Here is a 26,324-nt window from a genome sequence, read left to right as displayed (position 1 = left end):
CCCAGTGCCATGTCCCACTGGTACCTTTCTACCTCAGTCTGGGATGGCATCCCACAATGCTTGTCTGCCGTGCCCTGGGGGGAAGTTCTGCCAAGGAGAAGGGTTGACCAGCGTTTCAGGTGAGTAGTATACAGCATGGTTGTGTATGTATGAGATTCATGCCATTGTTTTTATTCCACAGCATCACCAATCAGTAGCTAACCTAGGGATGGGTCTGGCCCATTACAATTTGTAGGACACCAAGATGCTGGGGAGAGTGAAGTTCTGAATCCTGTTCCAGCTTGGATCAAATGGGAACTAAACTTGGAAGATCCCCAAACAGACTAAAAGCTGGAAGAGACAGAAATCTCAAAAATCCTTGTGAATTTAGTAGCTGGATTTCTAGACCAAAACCCTCTAGACAAGATCAGCTAAGCCACCAACCCACTGACAGTTCTGAGATTCACGTTTCTTAGTCTTGCTCCTGAAATTCTCTGCTTTGCAGGAACCTGTTATGCTGGGTATCACTGTGATATGAAATCCACACGGCCAGACCAGAAACGCTGTCCACCTGGATCCTACTGCCCCAAAGGCACAGAGTCCCCAGTCCCATGTGGTGCTGGAAGCCTCAACCCACACGGTGGGAAATGGCACTCAACAGACTGTCAGCCCTGCCCGGCCGGATATTTCTGCAGTGGTATGAGTCTTCATCAGTGTTGTTTGGTGTTTGGGGAAGAGGAGGTGGAGTAGCAGACAAGTGGGAGTAGATGCTCTTCCCAGCGTTATTTCCTGCAGATTTGCCTTAACAGACATTCCAGGATCTATCCTGTTATAACTGCAAATAATCACATTAGATCATTAGCCCATTTCCTTTGGCCAGTGTAGGAAGGTTCTCTGCAGGGTATATGTCCAGCCTAGTTTTACATGTCTCAAGTGATATGTCTTCCCACACTTCCCTTGGGTGCCTCTTCCAGGCTCAGACATTTCACCATTCAGAAGGGTTTCTTGGTATAACAATGGTTTCCTTGGCTCAGCTTCATCCAGTTTCTCTTTTCTACCACCTTGGGCCAGTCACACTTCCTCTGCCCCCTTGGGGTTTAAACCCCTTAAAAAGCTGCTGACACTTGTTACCACGTTGACCACATGGTCAGTGCCAGAGTCATGAATGAAATGTCTGGTGTGGCTCAGTAAAGTGAGGTAGCATAGGAACTTCTTAATATCATAAATAAAGACCCAACAGAAAGACAAAGGCAGTGTATGATCTCGATGCCAGAGATGTCTCCCCCATACTCCAGGGACGTGAAATAGCCTGGTGGGCAGGTGTTTGACACTGGTTAGCAGCCATGATCTACTGTAAGTGAAGGATCATATTACTGCTCTGAGATAATTACTACTGTTCAGGTGGTAAGCGCCTTCTGTCTGTCTACCTAGGCATTTATTTGATCCCTATCACTGTAATATTTGAGCACCTCACAAGCATTAACTCACTCACCTTCCTGCACCTGGCCTGCAAGATAGAGCAGGATTACTGTTCCCATTTCACAGATAGGAACCAGAGGTGAAGTGGCTTGCCCAAGTTCACACAAGGAATTTGTGGGAGAGCGGGAAATGAAACTCAAACCTTCTAGAGCCCAACTCAGAGCTGTACCCAGAACCTCATGCTTCCTCAGGACAGTTACTGCATAGCAGAGCTCTGCTTTGATTGGTGCAGTGACTGGCTTGCCTGGGTGATGCAGTAATAAGCGTCTGTCTTTCTGAGGCTGGATTTTCACTGTGGAGAACATTTGTTTCCTGATTTGAACTGGGCGTGTGATGAGGCCATGCACCTGAGGGATAGGATGGGAACCAAAAGGGTCTTCTGCCTCCATAACTGCAGGGCTAGGAAAAACTACTGCAGAGGGACTGTGCTCTGCTGGTTACTACTGCCCACCAGGCCAGACCTCAGCCACTCCTCTCTCCTATCGCTGCCCCCGTGGCTTCTACTGCCCTGCAGGATCTGCCATTCCCATGGCCTGTGAGAGGGGGACCCACCAGACACAGGAAGGGAAAGAATCATGTGACATCTGCCCAGCAGGATTCTTCTGTGAACCATCCAGCAAAAGTGAGGGGGTACTGGGGAGGGCTGTGCTTTTTGAGGTAGGGGGGCGGTGTCTGTTGCTGGGGAAAGACTGAGAACAGTGTCTTCCTGTTAAGCACAATGGGGCAAGTTCTCCTCCGAGACCCACGGGTGCAATTCCCATTGACTTCAGAGTGTCCTTATTCACTTCAGTAAGCCTCTGCTAGGTGGGCACTGCATGCATTGGTATAGCGGGGAAGGGTGGCAGGTCAGTTCTGCCACTGGATGAAGGAGAAATACACCTGTCAGGGTGTCAAGCAGCAGGCCAGTAGGGGTGGGACAACACTAGACCATTTCTGCCACCCTCAAGCCACGAAGCTTTGCATCCAGACAAACATAGCAACGTAATAATGATGATGGACATTCCTGTAGCACCTCCGATTCAGAGAACTCAAAACACTCAGCATGATTTACTTACAATGAGCATTTCACCCACTGCCCTGATTCTGCCCAGTCTTGGGAGGAAGATGGCAGCCTCTACACAATGATCAGTGAATTTAGGACTAGAACTGAGATCCTGCATTTAGTTGAGCCAGCAGGGGGTCAAGAAAGGCTTAATGTTCTGGTAGGAGTTTAGGGTCAACACGTAAAAACTCCTTAGTCACAAGAGAAACAATCATGAAATCTCCAGAGCAAGTTGCCATTCCTTGTGTTCTAGGTTCTGGGGGACAGACTCCCAGGCTGTGCCCTACAGGATACTTCTGTCCACCCGGTACCAGCTTTGGTACAGAACATCCATGTCCAAAGGGTACATTTGGACCCAAGACTGGTGCCACTGGTGAATCTGACTGTGAGCTCTGCCCAGCAGGTAAGTAAAGGTCTGGCACAAGTAATCTATAGAGCATCTGAGGGAAGACTTGGGGGAAAGATGAAAGGTCAAATTCTGCCTTCAGTTACTCCTCACTGACTTTCTCAGCAGATATGACATAGAGGAGACCTGGAGACCCCCTCACTTTGGATTTCTTTTCTGCTCATTTCAGGCACATATTGCTCATCTACAGCACTGTCCCAGCCATCGGGGCTTTGCCACTCAGGGTATTACTGCACCCAGGGAGCCATCCACCCAGCCCCCTTCAGACACAAGGTGAGTGAATGCCAGAGTAAGGCTCGGCTGCCCACCATGGCATCCACAATGCAGTGATCTTGGGTTTGAACTAGGGAGTAAGGGCTTCTATCCTATTAATAATAACAACTCTATAATGTTCTAGAGTAATCACTCCCAAACACTCCAGTAATGCCAGTGGAAGTTGAAGTGTTTGGGATCGTTCCAGCAGAGTACCGTAATGTTTCAGATGTTGTGGGTGAGCTCCTTGGTATTGGGAGGCAGCTCCACTCCTGATAAATTCTAAGAGTAGGTGGTGGCCTGGTTGCTGAGATGAGATGATGCCTTGGAATCAGTCCCTGCCATGTCTTCATTCCTGCACCTCTCACACCGGTGGTGTGCTGCCTAGAAACCCCACTGGCTAATTCATGGCACAAACATTGGCCAAAGTTGGACCAACCAACATTCCAGGACCCCCTTTTAAGCCAGGCCAGTCCTTCAGTGAGAGCTCCAGTGGGAGCAGACCTGCAGTGCTCAGCTCAAATCCATGCTTTCCAGTCTTTCTGCAGCACTAACTGGGAAACTTGTATTTCCTGGGTGTTAATTTTCTCTTTCTCTCTATTTTTTGTTTCACAGGTGGAATCTGCTGGCCTACCTCTGCCTGGAAATGACATCTGCCCTCCTGGGCATTTCTGTCCCAGTGGCACAAGCCATCCTATTCCCTGCCCTCCTGGAACCTATTCCACCTCCCTGGGCCTAGGAGCAGAGGAGCAGTGCCAGCCCTGCCCAGCGGGACAGTACTGCAGTCAGGCGGGATTGTCTGATCTGTCCCAGACATCGCCGTGTAGTGCAGGGTGTGGCAGTGTGGTCATTCTCCTTTTTGTATTGACAAACTGAGACCTTCAGGCCTCCGTTGGAAGTAACATCGGGGCACCCAATAACACCTCATCATTGACAAATAGGGGCACAGGACTGAGATGACCCAGTAGTTTGGTAATAGGATATAGAGCTTTTGCCTCCTAGGTCACCAGTTAGAATCCATCCCAAATCGATGCTCATCAAATATTATTGCCAACAGGTGGCTACTCACTGACCTATGCAAAACGCATTTGTGATATCAATCCAGTTCTGCTGGGACAGGAGTTCAAACCATGAAAGACATTGAGTCTGAATCTCTGTTGTCCTGCACCCTGTGTGTAATCGTTTATACCAGCTGGGTGTAACTTGCAACCACACAACACCTGGTTCATTTTGTAGCCTTCTTTGCACTGGTGCAAGTGACTCCACAAGATGCAGGGCCACAGAAAGTCCACCCCAGTGACACAATTGTCCTCTTGTTGACAATCTCCAAACAGATGTCAAGGATTAACTGAACCCCAGAGACCCTACTCTTCTCTCCCCTGGAGGGATGCTGGTCCTTTCAGGTCAGCTATGAAGCCTGTACTTGGTCTGTCTGTTCTGTAGATGGTACAGAAGCTTTAAGTCTCCATGGCTGTCAACCTTATGCCTTCCACCCGCATTAAATTAAATACTGAGATGTTTGGTTTGCTACAAAACTCATGATTTAGCCCAGAGATCTTGCCTTTTGTGATGTCCAAGTAATGTATAATTTGTCAACACAGAACATTTTCTTTTTTTCTTTTCTCTTCCTGCATTAAACTCTTCTTCCACAAGGGGGTGCACTAATCAATAAAAAGGGAACATCACACTCCAAGAGCCTGCAGATGAAAAAATGCTGTTTGGCCATTGCTCATCCATCTCACAAACATGCCTTACAGTGAGAGACTAAAAACCCTCCATGTATTTAGTTTATTGAAGAGAAAGTTAAGAGGTGACTTGATCAGGTGACAAGCACCGACATGGGGAGAAGCTGGACCCCATTTGGTATGAGAGATGGCTTCTGGCAGAACAGCCTCTCTGGGGGAGATTGGGAAGTCAGTCCCCCTTTGACCTGAGGTTGTTCTCCTTTAGGGCATGCTGCAGGGTCCATATGGTCTTCTTAGCCCATAGGAGAGATTGTGGGAGAATGAGGATTTAATTATCCAGGCTATTAAATGCTTGTACACCTCTACCCCAATATAACGCTGTCCTCGGGAGCCAAAAAATCTTACCGTGTTATAGGTGAAACCACGTTATATCCAACTTACTTTGATTCACTGGAGCGCGCACCCCCTCCCCCCTGGGAGCGCTGCTTTACTGCGTTATATCCAAATTCATGTTATATCAGGTCACGTTATATCGGGGTAGAGGTGTATGTATTTAGTGATATCCACAGATAATTACTGGAGTCTGTTTTCTGTATCAGATATAACTTAAAGAAATTGTTTGGGGTGCCCAAGCTTGGAATTGGTGTTCTGTCGTGCAGTGCAGCAGAAATGTTAGGCATCCAAATGAAAGTGACCTGATTCTCAGTGGCTGCACCCTTATTCTGACAGAAGACAAAGGAAGCTGAGCAGTTTAGCCCTGTTCATTTAAGTAAAAACCTCAGTTTTGAAAAAAGCAATTTCCAGACCTGTCAGAGTGAAAAGCCCTATTTGTCCAGATTGGGGGCATGTTGTGGGCATTAAGGTACATCTACACTGAGTGCTGAAGGTGTATTTTTAGCACATTGGCTGGATCAGAGCTAGCGTGGGTATGTCTGCTCAAGCTGGAATATATACCTCCAGCTCCAAGTGTAGCCATACCCTCAGTTGCAGTAGCAGAAACAAATTGATGTTTTACCAGTCATTTGCATTGAAAAGAAAAAGTCCCAAATGTGCCTAGCTCCCAACTCCATTTCCTCCATCAGAGCGGTGCTGGGAGGCCCATTTTTCAGCTCTTTGAATTCTTTCCTCCCACTCACAGGTATGTTTGCCTTGAAGGAAACTCTGCTCCCTGCCCTTCCGATGGGATTCGTGGTTACAAATGCCCCAGTGGCTTCTACTGTCCCACTGGCACCAGACTGGAGATACCCTGTGAGCCAGGCACTTTCAGCCCTATGCCTGGAGCAAGCACCTGCCTCCCTTGCCCGGCTGGTATGGCCTGCAGACATGCTACCACTGTGGAGCCAGTCAGCTGCCCCAAAGGTAAGGAATCCAGCTGTACAGCAGAACCCTTAACCCATGATGGGAAGGTGCAATGTGTGAGGGGAAGCCCATAGAAATGCACACAGACCCCCTTTGCTGCTCACCCACCCTGTGCTCCGAACCCAGCAGTGCCTTCCTTTCTTTTAAGGGCAGTAAATATTACGAATGACCCCAGTACTCATGGGGTGGAATCCTGGCTGCTTTGAAGACAATGAGAGTTTTGCCATTAACTCTCAGTGGAGCCAGGTTTCCAAGGCAGGTGCTTTGACTGATGAGGAGTGCCTAATTCACCTCTTTGTATTTACAGGTTACTATTGTCCAGCTCGGACTGCAATGCCCCTGCCATGCCCTGAAGGTACCATGAACACCCTGGAAGGGGCACTGTCCCCTGCTGCATGCAAACTGTGTCCAGTGGGGAGGTACTGCAGGGGGGACGCTAACTGGGAACCAGATGGTAAGTTGTCCTGGTAGATCCGGGGCCACCAGGCACTGGAAGTCCTTGAGGCTTACACCTGCTTCATGTGGGGAGGGCAGGGAGTGGGGCTTTCTGAGCTGAATGAGGCCAGGAGGTGGTGGAGATTCCTAAAATATCAGAGAAAGGGAGTTAAAGGAACCCCCCACACCTCCCTCTCTGTTATTCTCATTCACTCCATCACTCCGTCATTCTGTTAATAAAGTTTGTGTAAAGGGATTTGGATCTGTCATCTCAAGTCCTTTGGCTTCCCCCTCCCAATTCCTTTTCTTCTCCCCTTTCTCTTTCCTTTCTTCCTGCTCTCAATCTGTTCCTACTCTTTCTCCCATCTCTCTTTTCTTTCTAGACCCCCAGTGCTCTCTCCTTCTCTGCCATCCCCTCATCTCATCTCTGTCTGTCTCTCTAGCACAGAGCAACTAAGACGGTGCCAAGATGCAAAGGTTTTAGTTATGAAGGAAGAGAGGAAAAACTGAGCTCATTCCAGGGGACAGAGTCACAAGGGGAACCAGGAGAGGAAAGAAAGGCCTGGGAGTGTCAGTAGGACTGATTCGTTGGGGGGGAGAATGTAAAGACTGGGGGATGGGAGGTCAGTCTAGAATAGAAGGGCCCAGGGAGTCAGAAGATGGAGGTGGGGACATAGGGGAGCCCCTGGTGGATGCTGTAGAGGAGACAGTAGAAAGCTGTTTTCATCCTGGACCCAGCTGCCTAGTTCTGGGGCTGGGGCTGGGGCAGGTACTTCCCCCAACCCCACTGGAACTAAGTGCCATGGGCTGAGCCCTGAGCACTCTTTTTTTCCCCAATGTCAGGTCTGTGTTCAGCTGGATATTACTGCTCAGGAGGAGCTGCCGATGCAGTTCCGCACAGGACACCCAGGCTTCCACTCAATGGGCCCTGTCCACCTGGACACTACTGTCCGGAGGGCACTGAGTTCCCAGTCGCCTGCCCAGTGGGCACCCTGAATAATGCCACAGGTGAGTGCGGCTCCCCTCATGGATTTCTCCTGGGATCCATAGAGCAGCAGGGCCTAATTTCTGGTTTCACAGCATATGGTAACAAATCTGTAGCTACCTGGGAACATTATGGTGGTCACAATGCTGGACACCAGGGCCTCTAGAAACATCCAAAACAACACCAAAGATGCAAAGCAGACCTGTCAGCTACAAAAACACAGGCCCCTGTCACTTGAATTAAGGGAGATTCTCCCTTAGTGGTCAGCAGTATAGTGCCTGTGACACACAGTAGAACAGTTCTGTTTACAGCCAGTTGGAGGCAGTGGTGATTGCAATATAATTGTTGTAGCAAATACAACATTGATGTTACTGTGGTTCAGATGAGTTCTTCCTCCCCCATCTGCCATTCCCCTGTAACGCTAGCTCTTCCCACCCTCCAACCCAGGTGGCTCCTCCCAGGACAGCTGTGTGCCATGCTATCCTGGATTCTTCTGCGCTAGCATCGGTCTGAGCTCACCTACAGGACCCTGTGCTGTGGGTTTCTACTGCCCAGCGAACTTCAGCTCCTTCAGCCCCACTGCATTCCTCTGCCCCAAGGTACTGTCCTCTGACCGGGATGAGAAGGGGTTGGGTCTCCATACCCATTCAGTCTTTGCCACCTCTGCCAGGTTTGCCTGCTGGTGACAGCCAACAGTGTCAGCTAACATTAAGACAAAGAGTTTCCAGCCTTCATGTGGAGAGAAGCTGCAGAGGCCACGGGCCCAGGCCTGGCCTCAGTTAAGTCAAGAGGAATTTTGCTACAGGCTTCAGCAGCTCCAGTAGCTGGCCCTAGAAACAGACTCTGAATTTGTTTGGATCTCTGCATTTCTCTTCTTTCTGTTTCTGATTCCTAGGGTCACTTCTGTTCCTCTGGGTCTGCCCATCCAGTCCCCTGCCCCACTGGGGAATACCAGCCAAACAGGGGTTCTGAGTCCTGCATTCCTTGCCAACCAGGCTTCTACTGCCAAGAGGCAGTTGCAGGAGACCCCCAGCCCTGCCCTCCACACACCTACTGTCCTGAAGGTACGTATGGGATAGTCATTCACACGCACAGTAGCACACGCGAGCTCATACTGCTCTCCTGGCCTGGCTGTATAGCATGTGCCAGGACATGCCCTTCCCTGCCACACTGCCACTGCTACATCCCCTTCCACTCCTTGTCCCTTCCCTGCTGGGTATATATCTTCCTATTGGTCCTATGTCAGTGCATCTCACTACAAGCAAGGAGGGATTCTTCTAAAGGCTAGGGAATGGGGGAGTAGCAAACCATGGACCCTACTTACCTTTCCCTTATACCTGGTGGAATCATTTACACCTGAGTGATCTGGATGTAAAACATTATCCAATCACAATGCACTGCTTCTGCACTAGGATGAATAACCAGGTGGCAGGCAGGCAAGAATCAGGCCCCTTGTGCATATCTTCCTCCAAGCTGGAGGGGAGGGAGAGAAGAAGTGGTGTAAGTATGTGTGAGACTAAAAGCCAAGAGCAGGCATGGGGGAACGGCCCTGGGGGGTGAACAGACAGGTAGGCACCAAGCAGAGCCCTTCTTGAGTTCAGAGTGCAGGTGATTTCTCCTAAGGGCTCTGCAATGTCCTCTGCACTGATCAGACCCTGATAGCCTGGAGCAATTCCATGTCAGCACAGAGCATGTGAATAAGTATGCCCTGTGAGTGAGAGCATGCTGGAGATGTGGCAGGTTTTGTCACCCTGACAATGCTTGTGCAGCTACATGAGACAGGACTTTCCAATTCAAAAGAGTAGAGTCACTGCAAATAATGGGCTGCCTGCATGAGAGAAGTACTGTAAAGCATTTCCAGGCCCTCTCTGACTTTATATTTACTCTCATGTTTCTGTATTAGGTACACTGGTTCCTTCTCCATGTCCCGATGGCACTTTCACCCCTTCAAACATGACTGGCCTCAGGGAGGAGACAGAATGCCTGGCCTGTTCACCCGGTCACTATTGCAGGTCCATATTCTGCCTGTTGCCTCGGTAGTTTCAGTTGGAGCTAGTATTCTTCCTGTCTGCCCTAAATAGTTGGGCTGCGTTGTTGTGCGTGGTTGAGCAGCTGCTTTGTTCCACCCCAGAGGTGGCTGTACTTCAGTAGTTGGTAGAGTGACCCCAGTATACATACTGAAACCTTTTACTCCAGCCCAGATTGTGCCACTGAGAGCTGCATGGAGGCAACCCTCCACCTTTGCCTCTGTGCTGTCCTGCTTTGGATACTGTCTCCAGTTTCCTGAGACTCGCCTTGTTCTTGTGCTATGAGAGAGGGAGAGCATAAGTGCCAGGTCTCCCTTCTGTAAACCATTTGTTAAGAAGTGGGTATTCACCCACGAAAGCTCATGCTGCAAAATGTCTGTTAGTCTATAAGGTGCCACAGGATTCTTTGCTGCTTCTACAGAACCAGACTAACACGGCTACCCCTCTGATACTTGTTATTTTATAGACATTTATCGGGTCATGACAGACATTACCACAAAATTCAGGAACACCCTTTGGAGTTTCCTTGGGCAAACTGAGGACTCAGCTGGGACAGGCTGCTCATTTTATTCAGCCTCAGCGTCAGGGGTGGCTATATGTTTTTTGCCGCCCCAAGCACGGCAGTCAGGGAGCCTTCGGCAGCGTTTCTGCGGGAGGGTCCGCCAGTCACGTGGATTCGGTGGCAGTTCTGTGTGTGATCTACCGGTCCCGCGCCTTCGGCTTACCTGCCACCAAATTGCCACAGAAGCCGTGGGACCAGCGGACCTCTCACAGAAGGCTCCCTGATTGCCGCCCTCATGACAACCGGCATGCCACTCCCTCCCCTCCTCCACCCCGGCTTGCCGCCCCAGGCACGTGCTTGCTGCGCTGGTGCCTGGAGCTGACCCTGCTCAGTGTAAGGAAAAGAGCTTAAAGTCGTTTCTGCAGATTATTCCTGCTCCCAGAAAGCAAGTGAAAATAATTCTGCTTAGCACTTCACTGGCTCTTTATAACAAAAAGCAAAGACCTTAACAGACATTAGCTATTTAGTGCACAATAACCTCATGGTGTGGGGTCTATCGAGATGGGCCCCAGGCACAAACTTTGTAGGCAGAGGTGAACTTCCCAAACCATTGGCACTGTTGGGCTGCAGTGTTTGAGTTCAGGCCCATCTCTCAAGGATAGTAAGCATTGTCAGCCCATCGTACAGAGGGGACGCATGACTGAGGCAGAGAGAGATGATGGGTAACGTTTTCAAAGGCATCAGAGAGACTTAGGAGCCTAAGTCCCATTTTCAAAAGTGACTGTCACTTGGGAGCCTGGGGCTCACTGAACGTCCTTGTCAATTATACCTGAAGTGTCTTGTCCAAGGTCACGGAAAGGGCCTGTGTCAGAGTCAGCATTCCAGCACAGAAGCCCACCTCGCCTCTATTCTCTGTCTTTATCAAACGGGGGCCCAGTCCCTCAGTCCACCTGTGCCTTTTAGGGCTATAAAGTTCTCAGTTTGCCAGCAATGGGTACATTGCAGGCAGGGTCCAACATATGAGCTAGTGTTTGCATGCGGCACATCTCCAGCAGCTTCCCCTGTAAATTCCCACTGCTCTCTCTACCCCAGGGGCGGGCGGCTGGAGGGGAAGTGTGCTGCTGGGTACTTCTGCCAGGCCGGGAGTTCTGAGTCTACTCCCCAGGGCCATGACTTTCCCTGGAGCTCCCTGACAGAATGCCGCTCGGGGCAGGTGCGTGCGGGTCTCTGCCCAGCAGGTGAGTGAAAATCACAGTGGTATGTAAAGTGTACAGTAGATATCTGGTTTTAACCAGCCAGGGAGTCTCTGAATAAGCAAGTGACTGATATCTCTGCATGACCTGTGCTGACCCCTGCTTTGAAAGTCCCATCAGTTTAGGGTGAGTAAAGGGGATCTTTATCTGTATTGAAAGTCCTGCATTCATTAGTACCTCCTCATCAGCTCCTTCCATTTCCCTGATTTCTGAACAAAGACATGCCTGACCAAAAAACCCAGATCCAAGCAATCCCAGGGTCCAAAGCCAGAGCCCGGCTGAACTTTATGCCTCAACCCCAGTCTAGCGCCAATGCCTCTTGTCCTGGTAAGTGCTGCCCTAAGGGGCTGAGCAAGCTGTCTGCATGCTGTTCCCCCTTCTGTGCTGAATTCAGAGCAAGAGCCTTGAGTCCTAAGCTCTGACCTCCCATGTGATAATTCATCATGCTTTGCCATTTGGTTATTTCTTGGAATGCCTTGGTGTCAAAAGGGGACATTGAATTAGTGTTTTGCATGGTCGGTTTTGGCTTTATCACCCCCAAACCATCCACCCTGGGCTGCAGATAGGATCCCAGAGTGTGGGCTCTTCTGGCTCAGCTGCCAGGGGAGATAACCGTCCCTATAGCCTTAGCTGTATGTTGGAGCGGGACTCCTGGAGTTTTGGACTCTACCCACTGTCAGTTTTTACCTCTGTGACTTGTCGGGTGATGCTAATGTCAGGAGGTGGTTGGTGGAACATAATGATGCCAACGTTTGCTGGTGCAAATTCACAGTGCTGGGTTGTTGGCCTGACAAGCTCTGAAGGTGACTGTTTTTTCTCTTCGTGTGAACAGCTCACCCACAGCCCTGCAGCTGCTAATGCTGTATCAGAGGGAGATAGCCACGGAGTCACCTTGCCCATCAAAAGGGACATTTTTTGTTTCTCTGTTAGGTTTCTACTGCCAGGAAGGCTCCGAGGTGCCCACGCCATGCCCCCCCAACACCATTGGAGCTATCCCTGGGGCAAGGCGGAGAGAAGACTGCCTACCTTGTCCACCAGGCCACTGGTGTAAAGCAGGTCAGGACTCGGGAGATAGTGGGAATAATTGATTATGTGTCAGAGAGGAAAGTGTGTGTGTGAAATCAGTGAGCCAGTCAAGCTGGTACTGATGTAGGTGTCCGGAATGTGAAACACAGGAAGCTTGGAAAAATCCATGGTCTGGCCAGTAAGGTACCCTGCCTTCATCAGTGCTGGATACTGCAGAGGAAAGAATAAATACACACTTTATTCACCTTATACTTTTTATTAGTATTCATTTTTATTATTTTATGAAGCTCTGTAAATGTAAGCAGGACTTTATAATCTAGAGCAGTGGTTCTCAACCAGGGGCACACATACCTCTGGGGGTACAGAGGTCTTCTGGGGGTACATCAACTCATCTAGATATTTGCCTAGTTTTACAACACGCTACATAAAAAGCTCTAGCAAAGTCAGTACAAACTAAAATTTCATACAGACAATGACTTGTTTATACTGCTCTATATACTATACACTGAAACGTAAGTACAATATGTATATTCCAAGTGATTTATTTTATAATAATATGGTAAAAATGAGAAAATCAGCAATTTTTTTCATTAATAATGTGCTGTGACTCTCTTGTATTTTTATGTCTGATTTTGTAAGCAAGTAGTTTTTAAGTGAGGAGTAACTTGGGGGTACGCAAGACAAATCAGACTCCTGAAAGGGGTACAATCGTCTGAACAAGTTGAGAGTCACTGATCTAGAGAGGGGCGCCAAACCAAATTCAATCTCCAGTTCCCCTGTGCTCTGTGGTTCTAGTCTTCCAGACAGGTGTGCTGTTTGTGGCTGGATTCTGTCCGTGTGGGTGTTTGAATCGGATCCAATGCGAGAGGCCCAGGAGGAGGCTGGGGAAGGAGGTTCTGGCTGGAGAGTGTGAGTACCTCTGCTGACGCTCCTGTTTTCTGTTTGTTCAGGGGATCCAGTGACCTATCCGTGCCCCCCTGGACACTACTGTGGCAGCGTGAATCTCACCGAGCCCATCACTCTCTTGGCACCTCAGCAATGCCCTGAGCACACGTACCGCACAGCCCCAGGGGCACAGAGCCTGGCGGATTGCCAGCCTTGCCCCCCAGGTTATCTCTGCCAAACACCAGGTGAGCTGCCAGCTGAGGGCCAAATATTTCTGCTGTTGAAGTCAGGTGCAAATCTCCCATTGCAGCAGGATCAATCCCTGAGACGGGAGGGGGTGGAAATTCCAGGGTCTGCTGCATGACCCGCTCTTGTTCACAGAGGTAATAGAACCTGTGCAGCTTCATGGCCCTTCTTTTCATTCTCTCTCCACCAGGCCTTACCAATTTTGAAGACTACCCCTGCCCCCCTGGATACTGGTGCCCAGGTAAAGGGGACAGGCTTTTATGCCCACCTGGTACCTTCAGGACCCAGCCTGGTGCAGCGTCTTTGGAAGCGTGTGACCCCTGCTCTCCTGGCTATTATTGCCCGGACCCAGCAGAGACGGGGCTGCCCAATGTCCAAGGAGCTCATTGCCCACCCAGCTACGAGTGCCCACCAGGTGAGATGCCCACGTTCCTTGTTTTCCTGCACAACACTGCGCATGATGGCTCCTGATTGTAGCAGGCAGGGGTGACCCTGCGATCGCTTCCTTGCAGTGAGCCTCATGAGGGCCGCTCACCCTGAGGTGACATCGCAGGCAGGCTGATCATCCTGAGGCCCTACCTGGTTGTCACCCATGGAATCCCATCCTCAGTTTTGCTGTGATTGTGACACCCAAGCAGAATGAGCTGGGACTGGAGAAGAACAGGTGCCTTGCAGCAGCCAGACATGAGCCAGTCCCTTTCTGTGTTAAAGTTTAAGTTAATAGGCAAGTAGATGGACTTCCAGCAAATGAGTCTGTGTCTGTCAGTGAACAAGGTGGGGCATATAGGGATGGTACTTTCCTCCCTGGCTCTATAGACCACAGAAGTCCCTGGCCACTCTCACAATGCCCCCCTACCTCTTCTCAAGGTCATATTTTTTTCCATTGATGGTAATTCATGTTAGGAGCTCTTACGTCTTGTTCAGTGTTATCCCTCCATCTGTTCCTTGGCTGGCCATGAGGTTGGGCACCATAAGGATGTTCTTCCATGAGACACTGAGCTGATTTGTCCTCCATCATCCTAACCACATGTCCTGCCCACTGAATGATCACAGGGTTTAAATATCCCCCCATCTCCTTCCACTGCTCCCTGGGAATGTCATGTTATCAACAGTTCTTATGTCCCCATCAGGTTCAGTGACTCCAACCATATGCAGGGGTGGCTCCTATTGCGGGCTCCGCACAGGGGTCCCTTCCATGTGTCCAGGTGGATATTATTGTCCAGAAGGGTCATCCAAGTACAACACCCCTGAGCAGCGGTGAGTATAGCGCATTCTTGGTGAAGGCATAACTAGGGTCCTGGCAGCTCTGTATACTCTGAATCCACCTCTGTAAAATCAGAAGGTTTTAGTCACAACCTTCATGGGTTTTGCAAATGTTTCAAAAATATTTTCCATCACAATCGCAGATTTTGAAATAGTAGGACTTCAACTATTGCGGCCAGTTATGGTGATCCTCAGTTTGTAGCAGTCTGCCTGAGGTTGGGGTGGGGAATGGGGGGAAGGGAGAAAGAATTTGGCCTGATGAGACCCCCTTTAAATTTGCACTGAGCTAACCTCTGAATTTTTATTTTAATGTTTTTGGAAATTCATTCTTGGAAGTTGTAAAATGTAGATTTGCATGTCCACATGGTATCTGCATACACGTGCAAAACAGAGTTTGTGTACGAGCCATGACTTTGTAATCCAGAACTGTGTGCTTAGAAATGTGTGAGCATTTCCAAGGGTTCCGATTTAAATGGCGCTTTTGCAAATTTAGTATGATGTGTTATTTTCACATCCAGTCCAGTATTGCTAATGCAGCTCAAGGTCATTCTGAATATATCTGTGCAAAGCATCACTCTCCATGTAGTTCTGGGGTTTAGACAGCTGTCAGTGCATTGCAGCTTGCTTTCAGGGAACTGTGATGTGGTGAAACTCTGTTTATAGTGTAGTGAGAGAAGCTTCACTGCATTTGAATGGACTTTCACTGATTATATAAAGACGCTTCACTCCATTTGAAGCAGGTTCCATTCTATCACTTTTCTTAAAATGTAGCAATTATCTTCTCCCAGGTAGGCATTTAACTGCTGCTTTCCCAGGCAATTATCTCCTCCTCTCCATTGCCTGTATCCTAGGATGCTGTGAAGACTAGTTCCCTTCCAGCCTGGCCACCAGGAATTGCAGCAAAGCGCTTTTCCCATTCACCTTGCTTCCTGCCTTTGTCTCTCCCTTTAGGTGTGTGTTCCCCTATTACTGCCCTCCAGGCAGTGCCCATCCACTGCTGTGCAAAGGAGGATATGCAGCCCTGAATGTGACCGGCCCAAGAGACTCCTTTGAGAAATGCTGCAGGATTTGTGATCCAGGCACCTACCGTAGTGACTCCCTCATCAGCCCATCCTGCCAGCCCTGCCCATCAGGCTTCAGTTGCCCCCAAGGTAACTGAGCAGGGACTCCATGGAATAGAAGGCTGGGGCAATATAGGGGACATAGCTGTCAGTCTGGATTGTGGGAGGGCTCGTATATTACAGGGGATCCCGCTGTGAGTCTGGGTGTTAGAGGGCACTCAGGACTTGCCAAGCGACACTGTTGGCTTTCAGAGGAGAGGAAGACTCATCTTTCAAACAGCTGATGGCAGGTTTCCACTGGGATCCTTTGTTAAGCATGCTGTGCACACTAGCTACTTGTGCAGGGCATGGAGACCCTCACACATACACCATACTGGGTGCCACTGGTTTCATCCCAGTTGAATAATTTCATCCCCTTGTCTATCTCCAGAATTGCACTGGGCTGGGTCCTTCCCATTCTGTCCAGTGTTTCCCCAGTGGAGGGGACAGCAGTCTCTGTGTCTGAAATGCCCCTGTTGCTTTCCCCAGGCAGTGCAAGTTATCTCCAGCAGCCCTGCCCCAGGGGGTATTACTGCCCTCCCCTGGCACCTGCACCTGTGCCCTGCCCCCCAGGGACCCACGGCAACAGCAGCCTGGCAAAGCAGCCCGAGGAATGCCATGCCTGCCCTGCTGGCTCCTTCAACCACCTCTATGCTCAGACAGGGTGTTTCCCCTGTGGGAGCTCTTCCTCCTCCCAGCCAGGTGAGTCACACCCTGTGTAGGGGAATCTGGCTTGCTTGATTAGAGAGTAGTGGTAAAACACCAAACCATTGGCCTCTGTGCTCATTATGAATGACTTCCTCAACCAGGAACAGGACAGCCAACTGGGGCCTCTGTGATGTTCTGTGTTTGCCTCCCACCCCCTCGTCTGCCCTCCAGCTGATACTGAGTGCACGGCCTTCAAACCTGCCTCCTGCCCCATGCAAACTATGGTAGCTGAGGGGATTTAGTCCCACTGGGTACAAGCAGGAGGGAAGAATAGATAACAGGCCAGGGTCTGCCTTGCTGCATAACTCTAGCATTTTAAGTCGTCCCTAGTGGGCTGGAACCAGTGATCCACAGAGCCCTCAGCTGATCCAGATGGCTCAATGGACAAGTTAAAAGAGAGCTTGTCTATCTGCCACTTCTGAAAACCCCCAGCTGGGCCCCTCCTGCCTCTCAGTGCGAAGGATCCTGCCACAGGAACTTCTGTGACAATGGTGTTGAGACTGCATAAGGCAGCTGAATCAAGCTCTCCCCACCCCCCTCCACATAGCTGTATCAGCCTTCCAAGGATAAAGTGACTGCGCACTTGGGGGTGTCACTAAAGTCAGCAGATACGCCATGGAACCGTGGGGAATGGATGACATGGGAAGAGTTCCCTTTTTGTGGGCACAGTTTGTTCCACAAAAGATGCTCCCTTCCATTGAGTCGCACACCTAATTCCATGGCACTGTTGCTGTTGTCTCCAAAGGGGCTAGCAGCTGTAGCTGCCATGGGCTGAACCGGGCTTTTCAGGAGTCAGATGGCTCTTGTATCTGCCAAGCAGGGTACGTTTACTATGACGAGAGAGGCAAGAAAAATTCTGACACCAACAGTGACCAAGACTGCCAGCCTCAGGTAAGACTGCTGCGGAACAGCCCTTGTGCGCACTGAAACTGAATGGCTCAGGGGATGGGTAATGTAACGTATGAGGGGATGGTGCAGTGGTTAGAACACAAACATGGCACTCGAGTCTGGGATCAATTCCCTGCTCTGCCACAAAATCCCTCTGTGACTCTGGATAAGTCTCTCTGTGCCTCACTTCCCACTCTGTGAAATGGGGATAATACTTCTCTCTCGCCCCAGGGTGTTGTGAGGTACTTATGTACTATGGTAATAGAGGCCATATCTATGGGACTTATGTCTCTGGGGTTGTCATTGTGGCACATTTCACTTAGAGCTGGTTGGAGAACTGTAATGGAAGTGAAATTGTTCTTCTTCTTCCTCCCTGTGTTCTGACCACTGCTTTTTGTATCAGTGTTAACTGGATAAGAGGTTACCCTCCGAATGCTGGAGTTCGGCTGTTGGATGGGGTGGGGGAGACAGTTCAAGTGATGCCATGGCCGTGGTGCAACGTTATTGCTTGTTCCTATCTCACATGCGTGTGCTCACGTTGTTGTTGCAGGCAGAGGAGCGCTGTGCTCCCGGGGAAGTCCGTCTGGCATCCACACGCAAATGCATTTCCCCCGAACTATATGACTGTTCTCCCTTCTGTGGTGCTCTGGGCGGAGAACTCAGTGCAGAGTTGGGCATGTAAGTCTCACTCTATTATGAAAACTCTGGCTAGCTCAGAGTATCAGTCCCACCCTAGAGGGGCTGGGTGAAATGGGGGCAGTGTCTCTCCAGGGCAGGGCTGAGTGGGTATGAAAACTTTCCCCTTGCTGGACTTTTTCTGTGGATAAATATTGGCCTTAGGTCTCCAGCTCCATTCACTAACACTGACTTCGCTCTGCTAAATGAAGAAGCATAAATACAAGGCACTCACATTTTCAAAAGTAACTAATAATACGGTTGCCCAACTAGAGACCTCTGAAAGGGCCCTGATCTTCAGGGGGTGAGTGAACAGCACTTTGAGCTGTCTTAAGTTGGTCTCTCAAAATCATTAGTCACTTAGGGAAATTAAGACCAAAACTGATGATGAATTCAGAGTTTATTCCTCATTCATCCTTTTAATGGAGATGCTTCATTTTTGGTCTAAATCTGTTTCATGGTTTCAGGTAGAGGCTCTTGAATATAGAAGTCAGTCAGGACATTACCCTGTTCTGTGTGGGTGAACTGCTGTACCTCAAACTCCTCCAGAGATTAAAAACATAGATGCATAGAAACATAGCAGGAGAGCACTGAATCACTATGTACATTGATCTCACCTCTCCTTGCTCTCAGCAACAAGTCTGGAAGGGATACAAACCTTATGCTTCAGGACTTAAACCAATATCTATGAGAGACCAGGATGAAACATAGGTGACAGGACAGCTTATACCACATCTGCCTACTGCGGGGTTCCTATACCTTCCTATGAAGCACCTGGTACTAGCCACTGTCTGAGATACTGCAGTAGATGGACCTTGCATATGATTGACTCTGGCAATCCCTGTTTTCCACTTTTATAGAACTGACCACCTGACTGTACAGATTATAGAATAATGGAGCTAGTCTAACCATCTGCATCTTGCAGCTGCTTGCCCAGGGACTGTAAGTAACCAAGACCCTTTCTCTCTTTGGCAAGGTGTCGCTGTGAGCAGTACGTCTCTGCTGAAGAGCTGTGTGACCGAGAGTGCTTGCTGAACACCCCACAGATCTCTCTGAGCCTTGGCATCCATTCAGAGCTCCTCCTGAGTGTTGGGGAAGGAGAGGACAGAGTGAGTTGAGACAGGCTGGGCCCTGCTCCCCAGGTGGTGTGAGGCTGGAGAGAGCTAATAGATTGCAGCCAGGTAAGGGGATTGTGCTGGGTTCGAAGGTAGGGTGTTGGTGTGATGTGGAGGAGCCAGACTGTGCACAGAAAGAAGGGAGTGGCTCCGTATTGTACAGAGGACGTGGAACGTGGAGAAGGTGAGAGGATGGTGAATCCCTATGGAATGGTAGTGACTGAATGTTGTGGGGAAGAATCACTAAGACAGTCACAGGCAGATTAATTAAAGGTAGAGGTGGGGCTGGGACATGGGAAGTAGCCTGATTCCAAGATTAATAGTATCACTGGTAATTCTCTGTCCCCCTGAGGCCCTGCCCTGTTTTTCAGGAGGTGATAAACATTCTGGGCCCAGATGAACACGTGCAGAAGAGCCAACAGGTGCATTTGGTTCTGTTTGGCTCCGCTGGGGTATTTGGTTTCATTATTTCCAGCACAGACATGCTGGATACATTCCTCACAGGTGAGAAGCGAAAACTCGGTAAAGACATAGAGTCAGCATATAGCCTTAAGTTTCCTATGAGCTACATGGGGCAAAGGGAATTTGTTTTCAAATGCACCACATTACACTAGGGAGTCCTCATTTTACAGGAAATCTTGAATGTGACCCTGTATTCAGAGGGACATTAATTGGCTGCACTTTCAAACCCCTCGGGCACCTGGGAATTAAGCAGTTGATAATTATGAGATCACTCCAGCCTTCCAAGAAACTAGTGGAGGATTCTGTATCTTCGCAGATTAATGCACTGACAAGAAAGGGCCTGATGCTCCTCTCCCACCACTAGACTATTGATTTCAGTTGGGTCACTCCTGGTTGACACTGGTCTCAGTGAAAGCAGAGTTGGGCCTCCAGAGCAGAATGATGGGAGGGAAGTGGCTTTACATTGTCGTGGGGTAGGTGTTGTCTGACGCTGCCTCTTTGGCATGTGTTCTTCTGGCAATGCTCCTACTCCTGTCCTCTTTTTCTCCATCGCCTGCCCCAGGAGATTTTTGGTTGGATCTGCCATTGCAGAGAGTTCGGCGTGGCAAGCAGACTGCCTCCTCCAAGGATACCCATCCCTTACCCTGCATCCCCAACCCTATTGTGTGTTTGAATGTGGGAGATGCCATCCTTTTCCAGCTCACCATCCATCCCCACAGTGAGTCTTGTCATGTGGATTCACGTGCTGTCCGCTAGTCAGTCTAATCATCCTATGTGCCTAGACCCAACACATATATGACTGTCTATCAAACTATGGGTTGGTACTGCATGTCTGCATCTCTTCTACATGTCCCCTGCCTTTCTACCTTTAGACACGCCTGACTGCAGAGGACTCCTGGGTTCTATTCTAGGATCTGCCACCGGCTCACTGAGTGGCCATGTATATGTCACTTAACTGTTGTCTTAATTTTCCTATCTGTACAATGAGGATAAAAGTACCTACTCCCTGATTGTGAGGCTTCGTGTGTGTGTGTGTGTGTGTGTGTGTGTGTGTGTGTGTGTGTGTGTGTGTGTGTGTGTGTAAAGCATTGTGAGACCCATAGTGCTGTGATGTGCAAAGTGTTATCATTAGATGGTGTAACACCCCTTCGGTCCCACGCATTGCTCAGTGCGATGCAGCCTGATTGCATCCATCCTAACCAACTGGCTCAGAATTGCTAATTCTGTGCTGCTCATTCCCAGATCGCACTTCCAGCCACTACCCCGTCTATCAGAAACAACATCTGTACAACAGCAATCCTGGCTGGGATTTTGGTCCTTTCCGGAGACTGGACCACCTTATTCGGGAGACTCACCTCAACATCTCCAGGTAACTCCTAGTGCTAAAGGGGAAGGGAGCTCAAGACTGAGTGATGTTGTTATAATGAGATATGTTGTACGTTTCCCTTCTTCCTGGAGGAGGGTGGTTCCTTCGGTGAAAGGCTATGTCTATGGCAAAGAGCAGCATGTGAAAAACCTGGACTGAGGGTCTGATGCACTGAAGTCCATGGAAAGAGCTTTGGATCAGGCCCTGAATGAACATGGACATTGAGTCCTCCCAAGAATGGTTCTTCCAGATAAGGCATTTAGATTTCTGGCTGGAGAAGCTAATGGCTGTAGATCCTAACCCTAAAGGCAGTTGGATCTGTCTGTATCTTCTCCTTCTCTCCTTCAGGTTTGCCCATGTTTTCCTAGATCCTGGGAGATACGTTTTCAGGGATAGCACTGTCCAGGAGCATATCTTGATCGTGGTTGTAAACGAGGAGAACATGGGCTGTGACCCTGTCAACGCTTCCTTCCAGCCCTCCTCTCCATACCAGCTGGCCAGACACGGGGTTCTGAAACATCGGGCACTAAATTTAGCTCCTGACTGGGCAACTATCTCAGGTACAGCAATCAAGGTGAATTGATACCTTAAACCAAAGGAGCTTGTTGGTGACCTTCCTTGTAGTGTGGGAATGAACTCCCATTTGATACATACCCTTTTAATAGGGTTCTCTTTCCACTAACCAGAGAGAAGCACTTTTATAGGCATCATGCACTGATGGGCCAAACCTATTCCTGGTGTAAACCCCTTGATATTAGTGAGCTTGCTCCAAGGGTTAATTTGTCTGTCCCAATCTATTCATGTCCCTCCTGCAGGCAGGGGTGGCTCCAGGCACCAGCACAGCAAGTGCGTGCCTGGGGCGGCAAGCCACGGGGGGCGGCCTGCTGGTTGCCATGAGGGCAGCAGTCAGGCTGCCTTCAGCGGCATGTCTGTAGGAGGTCCGCCGGTCCCACGGCTTCAGCAGCAATTGGGCGGTGGGTACGCCGAAGGCATGGGACTGGCGGACCTCCCGCAGGCATGCCGCTGAAAGCCACCTGATTGCCGTGCTTTGGGTGGTAAAGTACATAGAGCCGTCCCTGCCTGCAGGGTCAGCTGCTGTAATTCATGGGGAGCATCTCTCAGTACCCTCACCCTGCAGAGACAGCTGCATTGTGAGATGAATATTGTTTGTGTGTGTGAATGGCGAGCTACATTCTGCAAGCTTCCAGAAGGCCCGAATTGTAGCTGGACCAGCCACAACAGGGGTTTTTGGGTCCCACTGGGGCAGAAGTTCATTGACAGTGAGGAGGTGCTCATAGAACTATGGCCTTGAAGGGGCTGTGCTAGGGATGGAAAGGCACCATGCACTTCATAGCCCTTCAGTGCTAAGCCCCTGTCCGTGCAGGGGAACTTGTTTATATTTTAGGTAATGGGTCCCCATAACTTTCCTCTTGCGCCAAAGGCAGAGTCTTCCTTCTCATTCACTCCCCAGTCCATCACCAGATGCATCAGAGGGTGCTTAAGCCCACCAGGCAACAGTTACAAATGCTTAAACCAGTCTGCCTCTCTGGAAATAGCATCAAGCCCCTGGCCTTTTCCTGTTCTCATCAGTACCCTTCCCTCCTGGAGCCAGCCCTCCCAAGGCTTCCTGTTGTCCCTAGCTAGCAATAGGCCTGAGGCAGGAGTTAAAGGGGCCGCCTTTCCCTCCGAGTTCTCATGGAAGGAATGCAGGTAATCAATGGCTACCTTCTCCTCAGCACCAGACTGCCAGTTGTTAGTGTTTCCTGATAAACTGGAAGGAAATAAATTCATTTTAAAAAAATTTGGGAAGATCTGATCCCAGGAGCACAGCTCTGGAGGGGGCTCTCAGACGCCTGGCTCTGTTATCCCTCAACTAGCCAAGAGAGAGAGCAGAAATATGCATGAAAGTGCAGCCTGCAAGCGTGAGCACCGGCTTCCATCACCGGCTTCAGGTGTCAGTGCTGAACTCCCCTTCCATCCACACGCATGCCAGGCCTACAGGGACCATTCCACAGCCCTCCCTACCTGAGTGTGATTAGTGAAGGTGGGGTGACTAAATGTTCCTCTGGGCTAGGTTGGGGCTAAGGAGAAGGGGAGTGCTTAGCCAAGGTGATGGAGGTTGCTAGATGTCCCTGTTATTGGGTATGGAGAAGGCAGTGCCCCTCTGAAGCACGTCAGTGGTGATTGCATCAGAAATGGTGAGTGCTCCTCCTGCTTTGGATGCTGGAGGCATCAGCACCAATGGAGGAAGTCAATGAGATGCTGTTGATTCCATTTGCAGGCAGCCTTTAGGGTTTCCCTTGTTGGATGTGCAAGGCCAGTCCATCACTAGGTGATATCCTTTCCACGATTCCCCTAATGATACACTAGATAAAAGGGTAGCCCAGGCCCCAACCATTCTGCACCATGGTACCATCCCAGGTACCATGGCGGCACTCAGTCACTGATGTTGACACATAGCTCCCTCACCCGGCCATCTCACCTGGTCTTTCTAGCAGTGCTCTTTGTCCTGGGCTTCTTGACGGTTGTGCTGTTCACCCTGGCTATCATGCTGCGGCTCCCCATTTCCAGCCCCAGTCCCATGAACAACTGGAAGCCACGGTGGAGGAGCCTGGGTGAGCCACACATCCCACCCGAGTACATCCTCATTAAAGACAGGTGAGTCTGTCTGCATGCCGGGACTCCGCTAGCTCTGGGGCTTACAAATAGAGGCCTGGGGGACAGAGTGCAAGAGCAATAAAGGAAACGAGCTTCTTACTGCACAGTCCAGGTGGGGTGCTGATCCCTGTTGGCCTTTGGCACTGCACTCCTATCCAACATCACAGTGTGATGGGTCCTTAACTGCACAGAGATGAAGCTTCTCTGCTTCCCCACAGAGTGGTGGTTTCTCCTATTGCACACCAGGGCCCTCCCATTCGCATCTCCACCGGCATCCCCTGCACGGTGCCATCATCTCATTCTTTTTGCATGAATCACTTTGCCTGGTTCTCTGCTCCTTACCCCTCTTACTCCAGAATCAACAAGGAAAATATTAATCTAGTGTCTGAACTGGACTGGTGACACTGCAGCTGCTGCTGCTGCTGGGAGGCTGCACTGGCCTGTGAGTGGGTGCATGGAGCGTGCGTGTACTGCTCCACTCATGGATATGCATCACACTCTCTTTTTCTCCCTCCAGCCTTCAGTTCTATGAAGCCCTTGGTCCCCGGGGTTCTGGAAGAGGAGCTGATGGTGGAGAGAAAGGAGTTATCCATGGTCCAGGTAAAGCACTTTGTCACAGGGTAGACTCTCTCCTTTTGACTTGCTCAGACTCATTCCCACCAACTCTGTTCTGTTCTGTTCTCATTCGTGTACCACACCCATACCATAGTATCCTGGTGCCTGCACACTTGGAAACTCATGCCGATGCCCATACATTTGTGGTCACACACTCACTCAGGCTGCCATATCGCTCAGAGACACAAACATCTGATAGGCTCCTCCTTCCATTCAAACACTTTCTCTCTCCCCAGTGTGGGACAGGAGCCTGCCAGCTGTGTAATGGGTTTAAGAGTCCCCCCAACATACACACCTTGTATTGAGGAGGGAAACCACCCTCAGGATATCTGAGGTGAGGGAGGGATGCACAACATTAAAGAGCAAAGCCAACCTCCTGGAAAATGAGGGCCCTGTATTCTGCTGTTGGCTCTTATGTTCTCTAAGTGCCCAGCAACCTACAGTCTGTCTTCCCCTCCTTCAGTGACATCATCTCAGAGGTGATGGGCTCAAGGTGTGGTTCATGCTAATGCAATAAATTCAGGACCCAGCAGGTGGCACCATCTAGTGGCTCTGGGAACTGCTGTGCTGTAAAAAGCTAAAACTAAGAGCTGAACAAGACACAGTGGGCTGGGGCTGTGGGGCCTGGAACTTCCAAGGGGAGAAGATTCCATGCTCTGTTCAGCAAAGTTCCGTGAAGTACTGAAAAAACAGCACCTGGTGTCTGTGCTCTGTGGCTGTCTTTTTACTGGCCCCTGCTCTAAGAGAGACAGGATGGCTTTTTCATTTCCACTGCCACACAGGTCCTTGGATCCAGGTGTTTGTTCTTTCGCATCTCCTAGAAAAATAATAATAAATATATTGTTATTGTGATTCCAGTTAGGCACTGCACCAACAGTCAGAACATATTAATGTGCAAAAGCTGCTGTGGTGTAAACCACACAACCCCAATGGTAATATCAGAGAATGAATGACACTTAGCACTTAACTGGCACTTTTCAGCCACAGGTCTCAAAGCGCATTACAAAGGCTGGTCTCTTTCTCCTTGTGGGAGAGATCAGCAGAATAAGACACATGCAGGAGATGTGACTTAAGGACACACAGGAAGTACAGGGCCGAGTTATGAAAAGACTGTAGCTGGCCCTTTCTGCATTCCTTCTGCGCTCCCGCTGAGACTGGGTTTCAGTTCTCCAAACAAGAAAAGGCCAATGGGGTTGAATCCAATGAGCTTTGTAAAATAAATGTGCAATTCATACCAACACTACAGCTCTCCTTTCACATACAAAAGTATCTGAGTACATCACCTGTATCCACAGATCCATTGGGTCTCCCTTTTCATTTCAGAAGACAGATCCATGGACGGTTCTTAGTTATTAGAACCCTCAAAGCACTTTATCTAGCCACCCCCAGGGTGGGCTTTATCTTGCTCTGCTCCATTCCCTCCAGGTATCTAGCATTGGTTCTGACCCTCACTGTCTTGCCATTGTTAGGTAAAGGCCTTCTGTTCTGCAGCCACTTGCAGCTCCAGCCATGTGCAACAGCCTCCCTGTATCTCCTGCCTCATCGACTCGACTCTCCTTTCCTCCTTCACACCACACTTCTCTCTCCCCCATTACCGTTTATTGCACTCTGTGAAGCATACTGGGATGTAGATTGGTATTAAAGGCCCAGAATGAAATGGTGTATCATGAGATCATAGCCATTTGGAGATTCAGCTGGTGACTCTCCAGGAGAGAAATATCTTCAGGCCTTCCAGTCAGCAATGGGAAATTAGAGGTACTTTGTGTTTCAGGCGAGCAGCCCGCACTGAGGGACCTGGAAGATTTCAGCGTCCGCACCCTATATGATAAACTGGAGGACCAAAACCTTCACCTGGCTTCTCAGATGGCAAAACACAGGGTGGATGTGTTGGCCTTTTACAGGGGGATCAACCA

At 49.7% G+C, this 26,324-nt stretch overlaps 1 protein-coding gene across 3 annotated transcripts; it reads left to right on the top strand.

Annotated features, from left to right (window-relative positions):
* On the top strand, window positions 1–26,324 carry LOC123354662 (neurogenic locus notch homolog protein 4-like). 3 transcript variants are annotated; one of them, XM_044996783.1, is made up of 28 exons: window positions 1–119; window positions 485–676; window positions 1,856–2,080; window positions 2,754–2,903; window positions 3,076–3,179; window positions 3,774–3,991; window positions 5,982–6,202; window positions 6,510–6,656; window positions 7,481–7,645; window positions 8,070–8,221; window positions 8,518–8,686; window positions 9,526–9,634; window positions 11,244–11,389; window positions 12,335–12,460; window positions 13,381–13,560; window positions 13,752–13,976; window positions 14,692–14,818; window positions 15,776–15,975; window positions 16,414–16,626; window positions 17,378–17,523; window positions 18,071–18,198; window positions 19,172–19,304; window positions 19,682–19,814; window positions 20,335–20,490; window positions 21,015–21,141; window positions 21,487–21,698; window positions 24,314–24,396; window positions 26,183–26,324. In XM_044996783.1, the coding sequence occupies exons 1-28, from the start codon at window positions 44–46 to the stop codon at window positions 26,198–26,200; spliced, it is 4,281 nt and encodes a 1,426-aa protein (XP_044852718.1). In that variant the 5' UTR covers window positions 1–43; the 3' UTR covers window positions 26,201–26,324. The 3 variants fall into 3 exon arrangements, with proteins under 3 accessions (XP_044852718.1, XP_044852719.1, XP_044852720.1); XM_044996784.1 differs by lacking the exon at window positions 1,856–2,080; XM_044996785.1 differs by lacking the exons at window positions 9,526–9,634; window positions 11,244–11,389.

The sequence above is a fragment of the Mauremys mutica genome, chromosome 22 (assembly GCF_020497125.1).
Source record: "Mauremys mutica isolate MM-2020 ecotype Southern chromosome 22, ASM2049712v1, whole genome shotgun sequence".
In the NCBI taxonomy this organism is placed as follows: Eukaryota; Metazoa; Chordata; order Testudines; family Geoemydidae; genus Mauremys; species Mauremys mutica.
The sequence above is the reverse complement of the archived record's forward strand: the minus strand, read 5'-3'. Positions and strand labels throughout refer to the sequence as shown.

Coding starts and splice junctions, on each gene's coding strand:
- LOC123354662 (XM_044996783.1), top strand. CDS start 44: ATGGCATCCCACAATGCTTGTCTGCCGTGCCCTGGGGGGAAGTTCTGC. Junction 677..1,855: donor GGCCGGATATTTCTGCAGTG/GTATGAGTCTTC, acceptor CCATAACTGCAG/GGCTAGGAAAAACTACTGCA. Junction 2,081..2,753: donor CTGTGAACCATCCAGCAAAA/GTGAGGGGGTAC, acceptor CTTGTGTTCTAG/GTTCTGGGGGACAGACTCCC.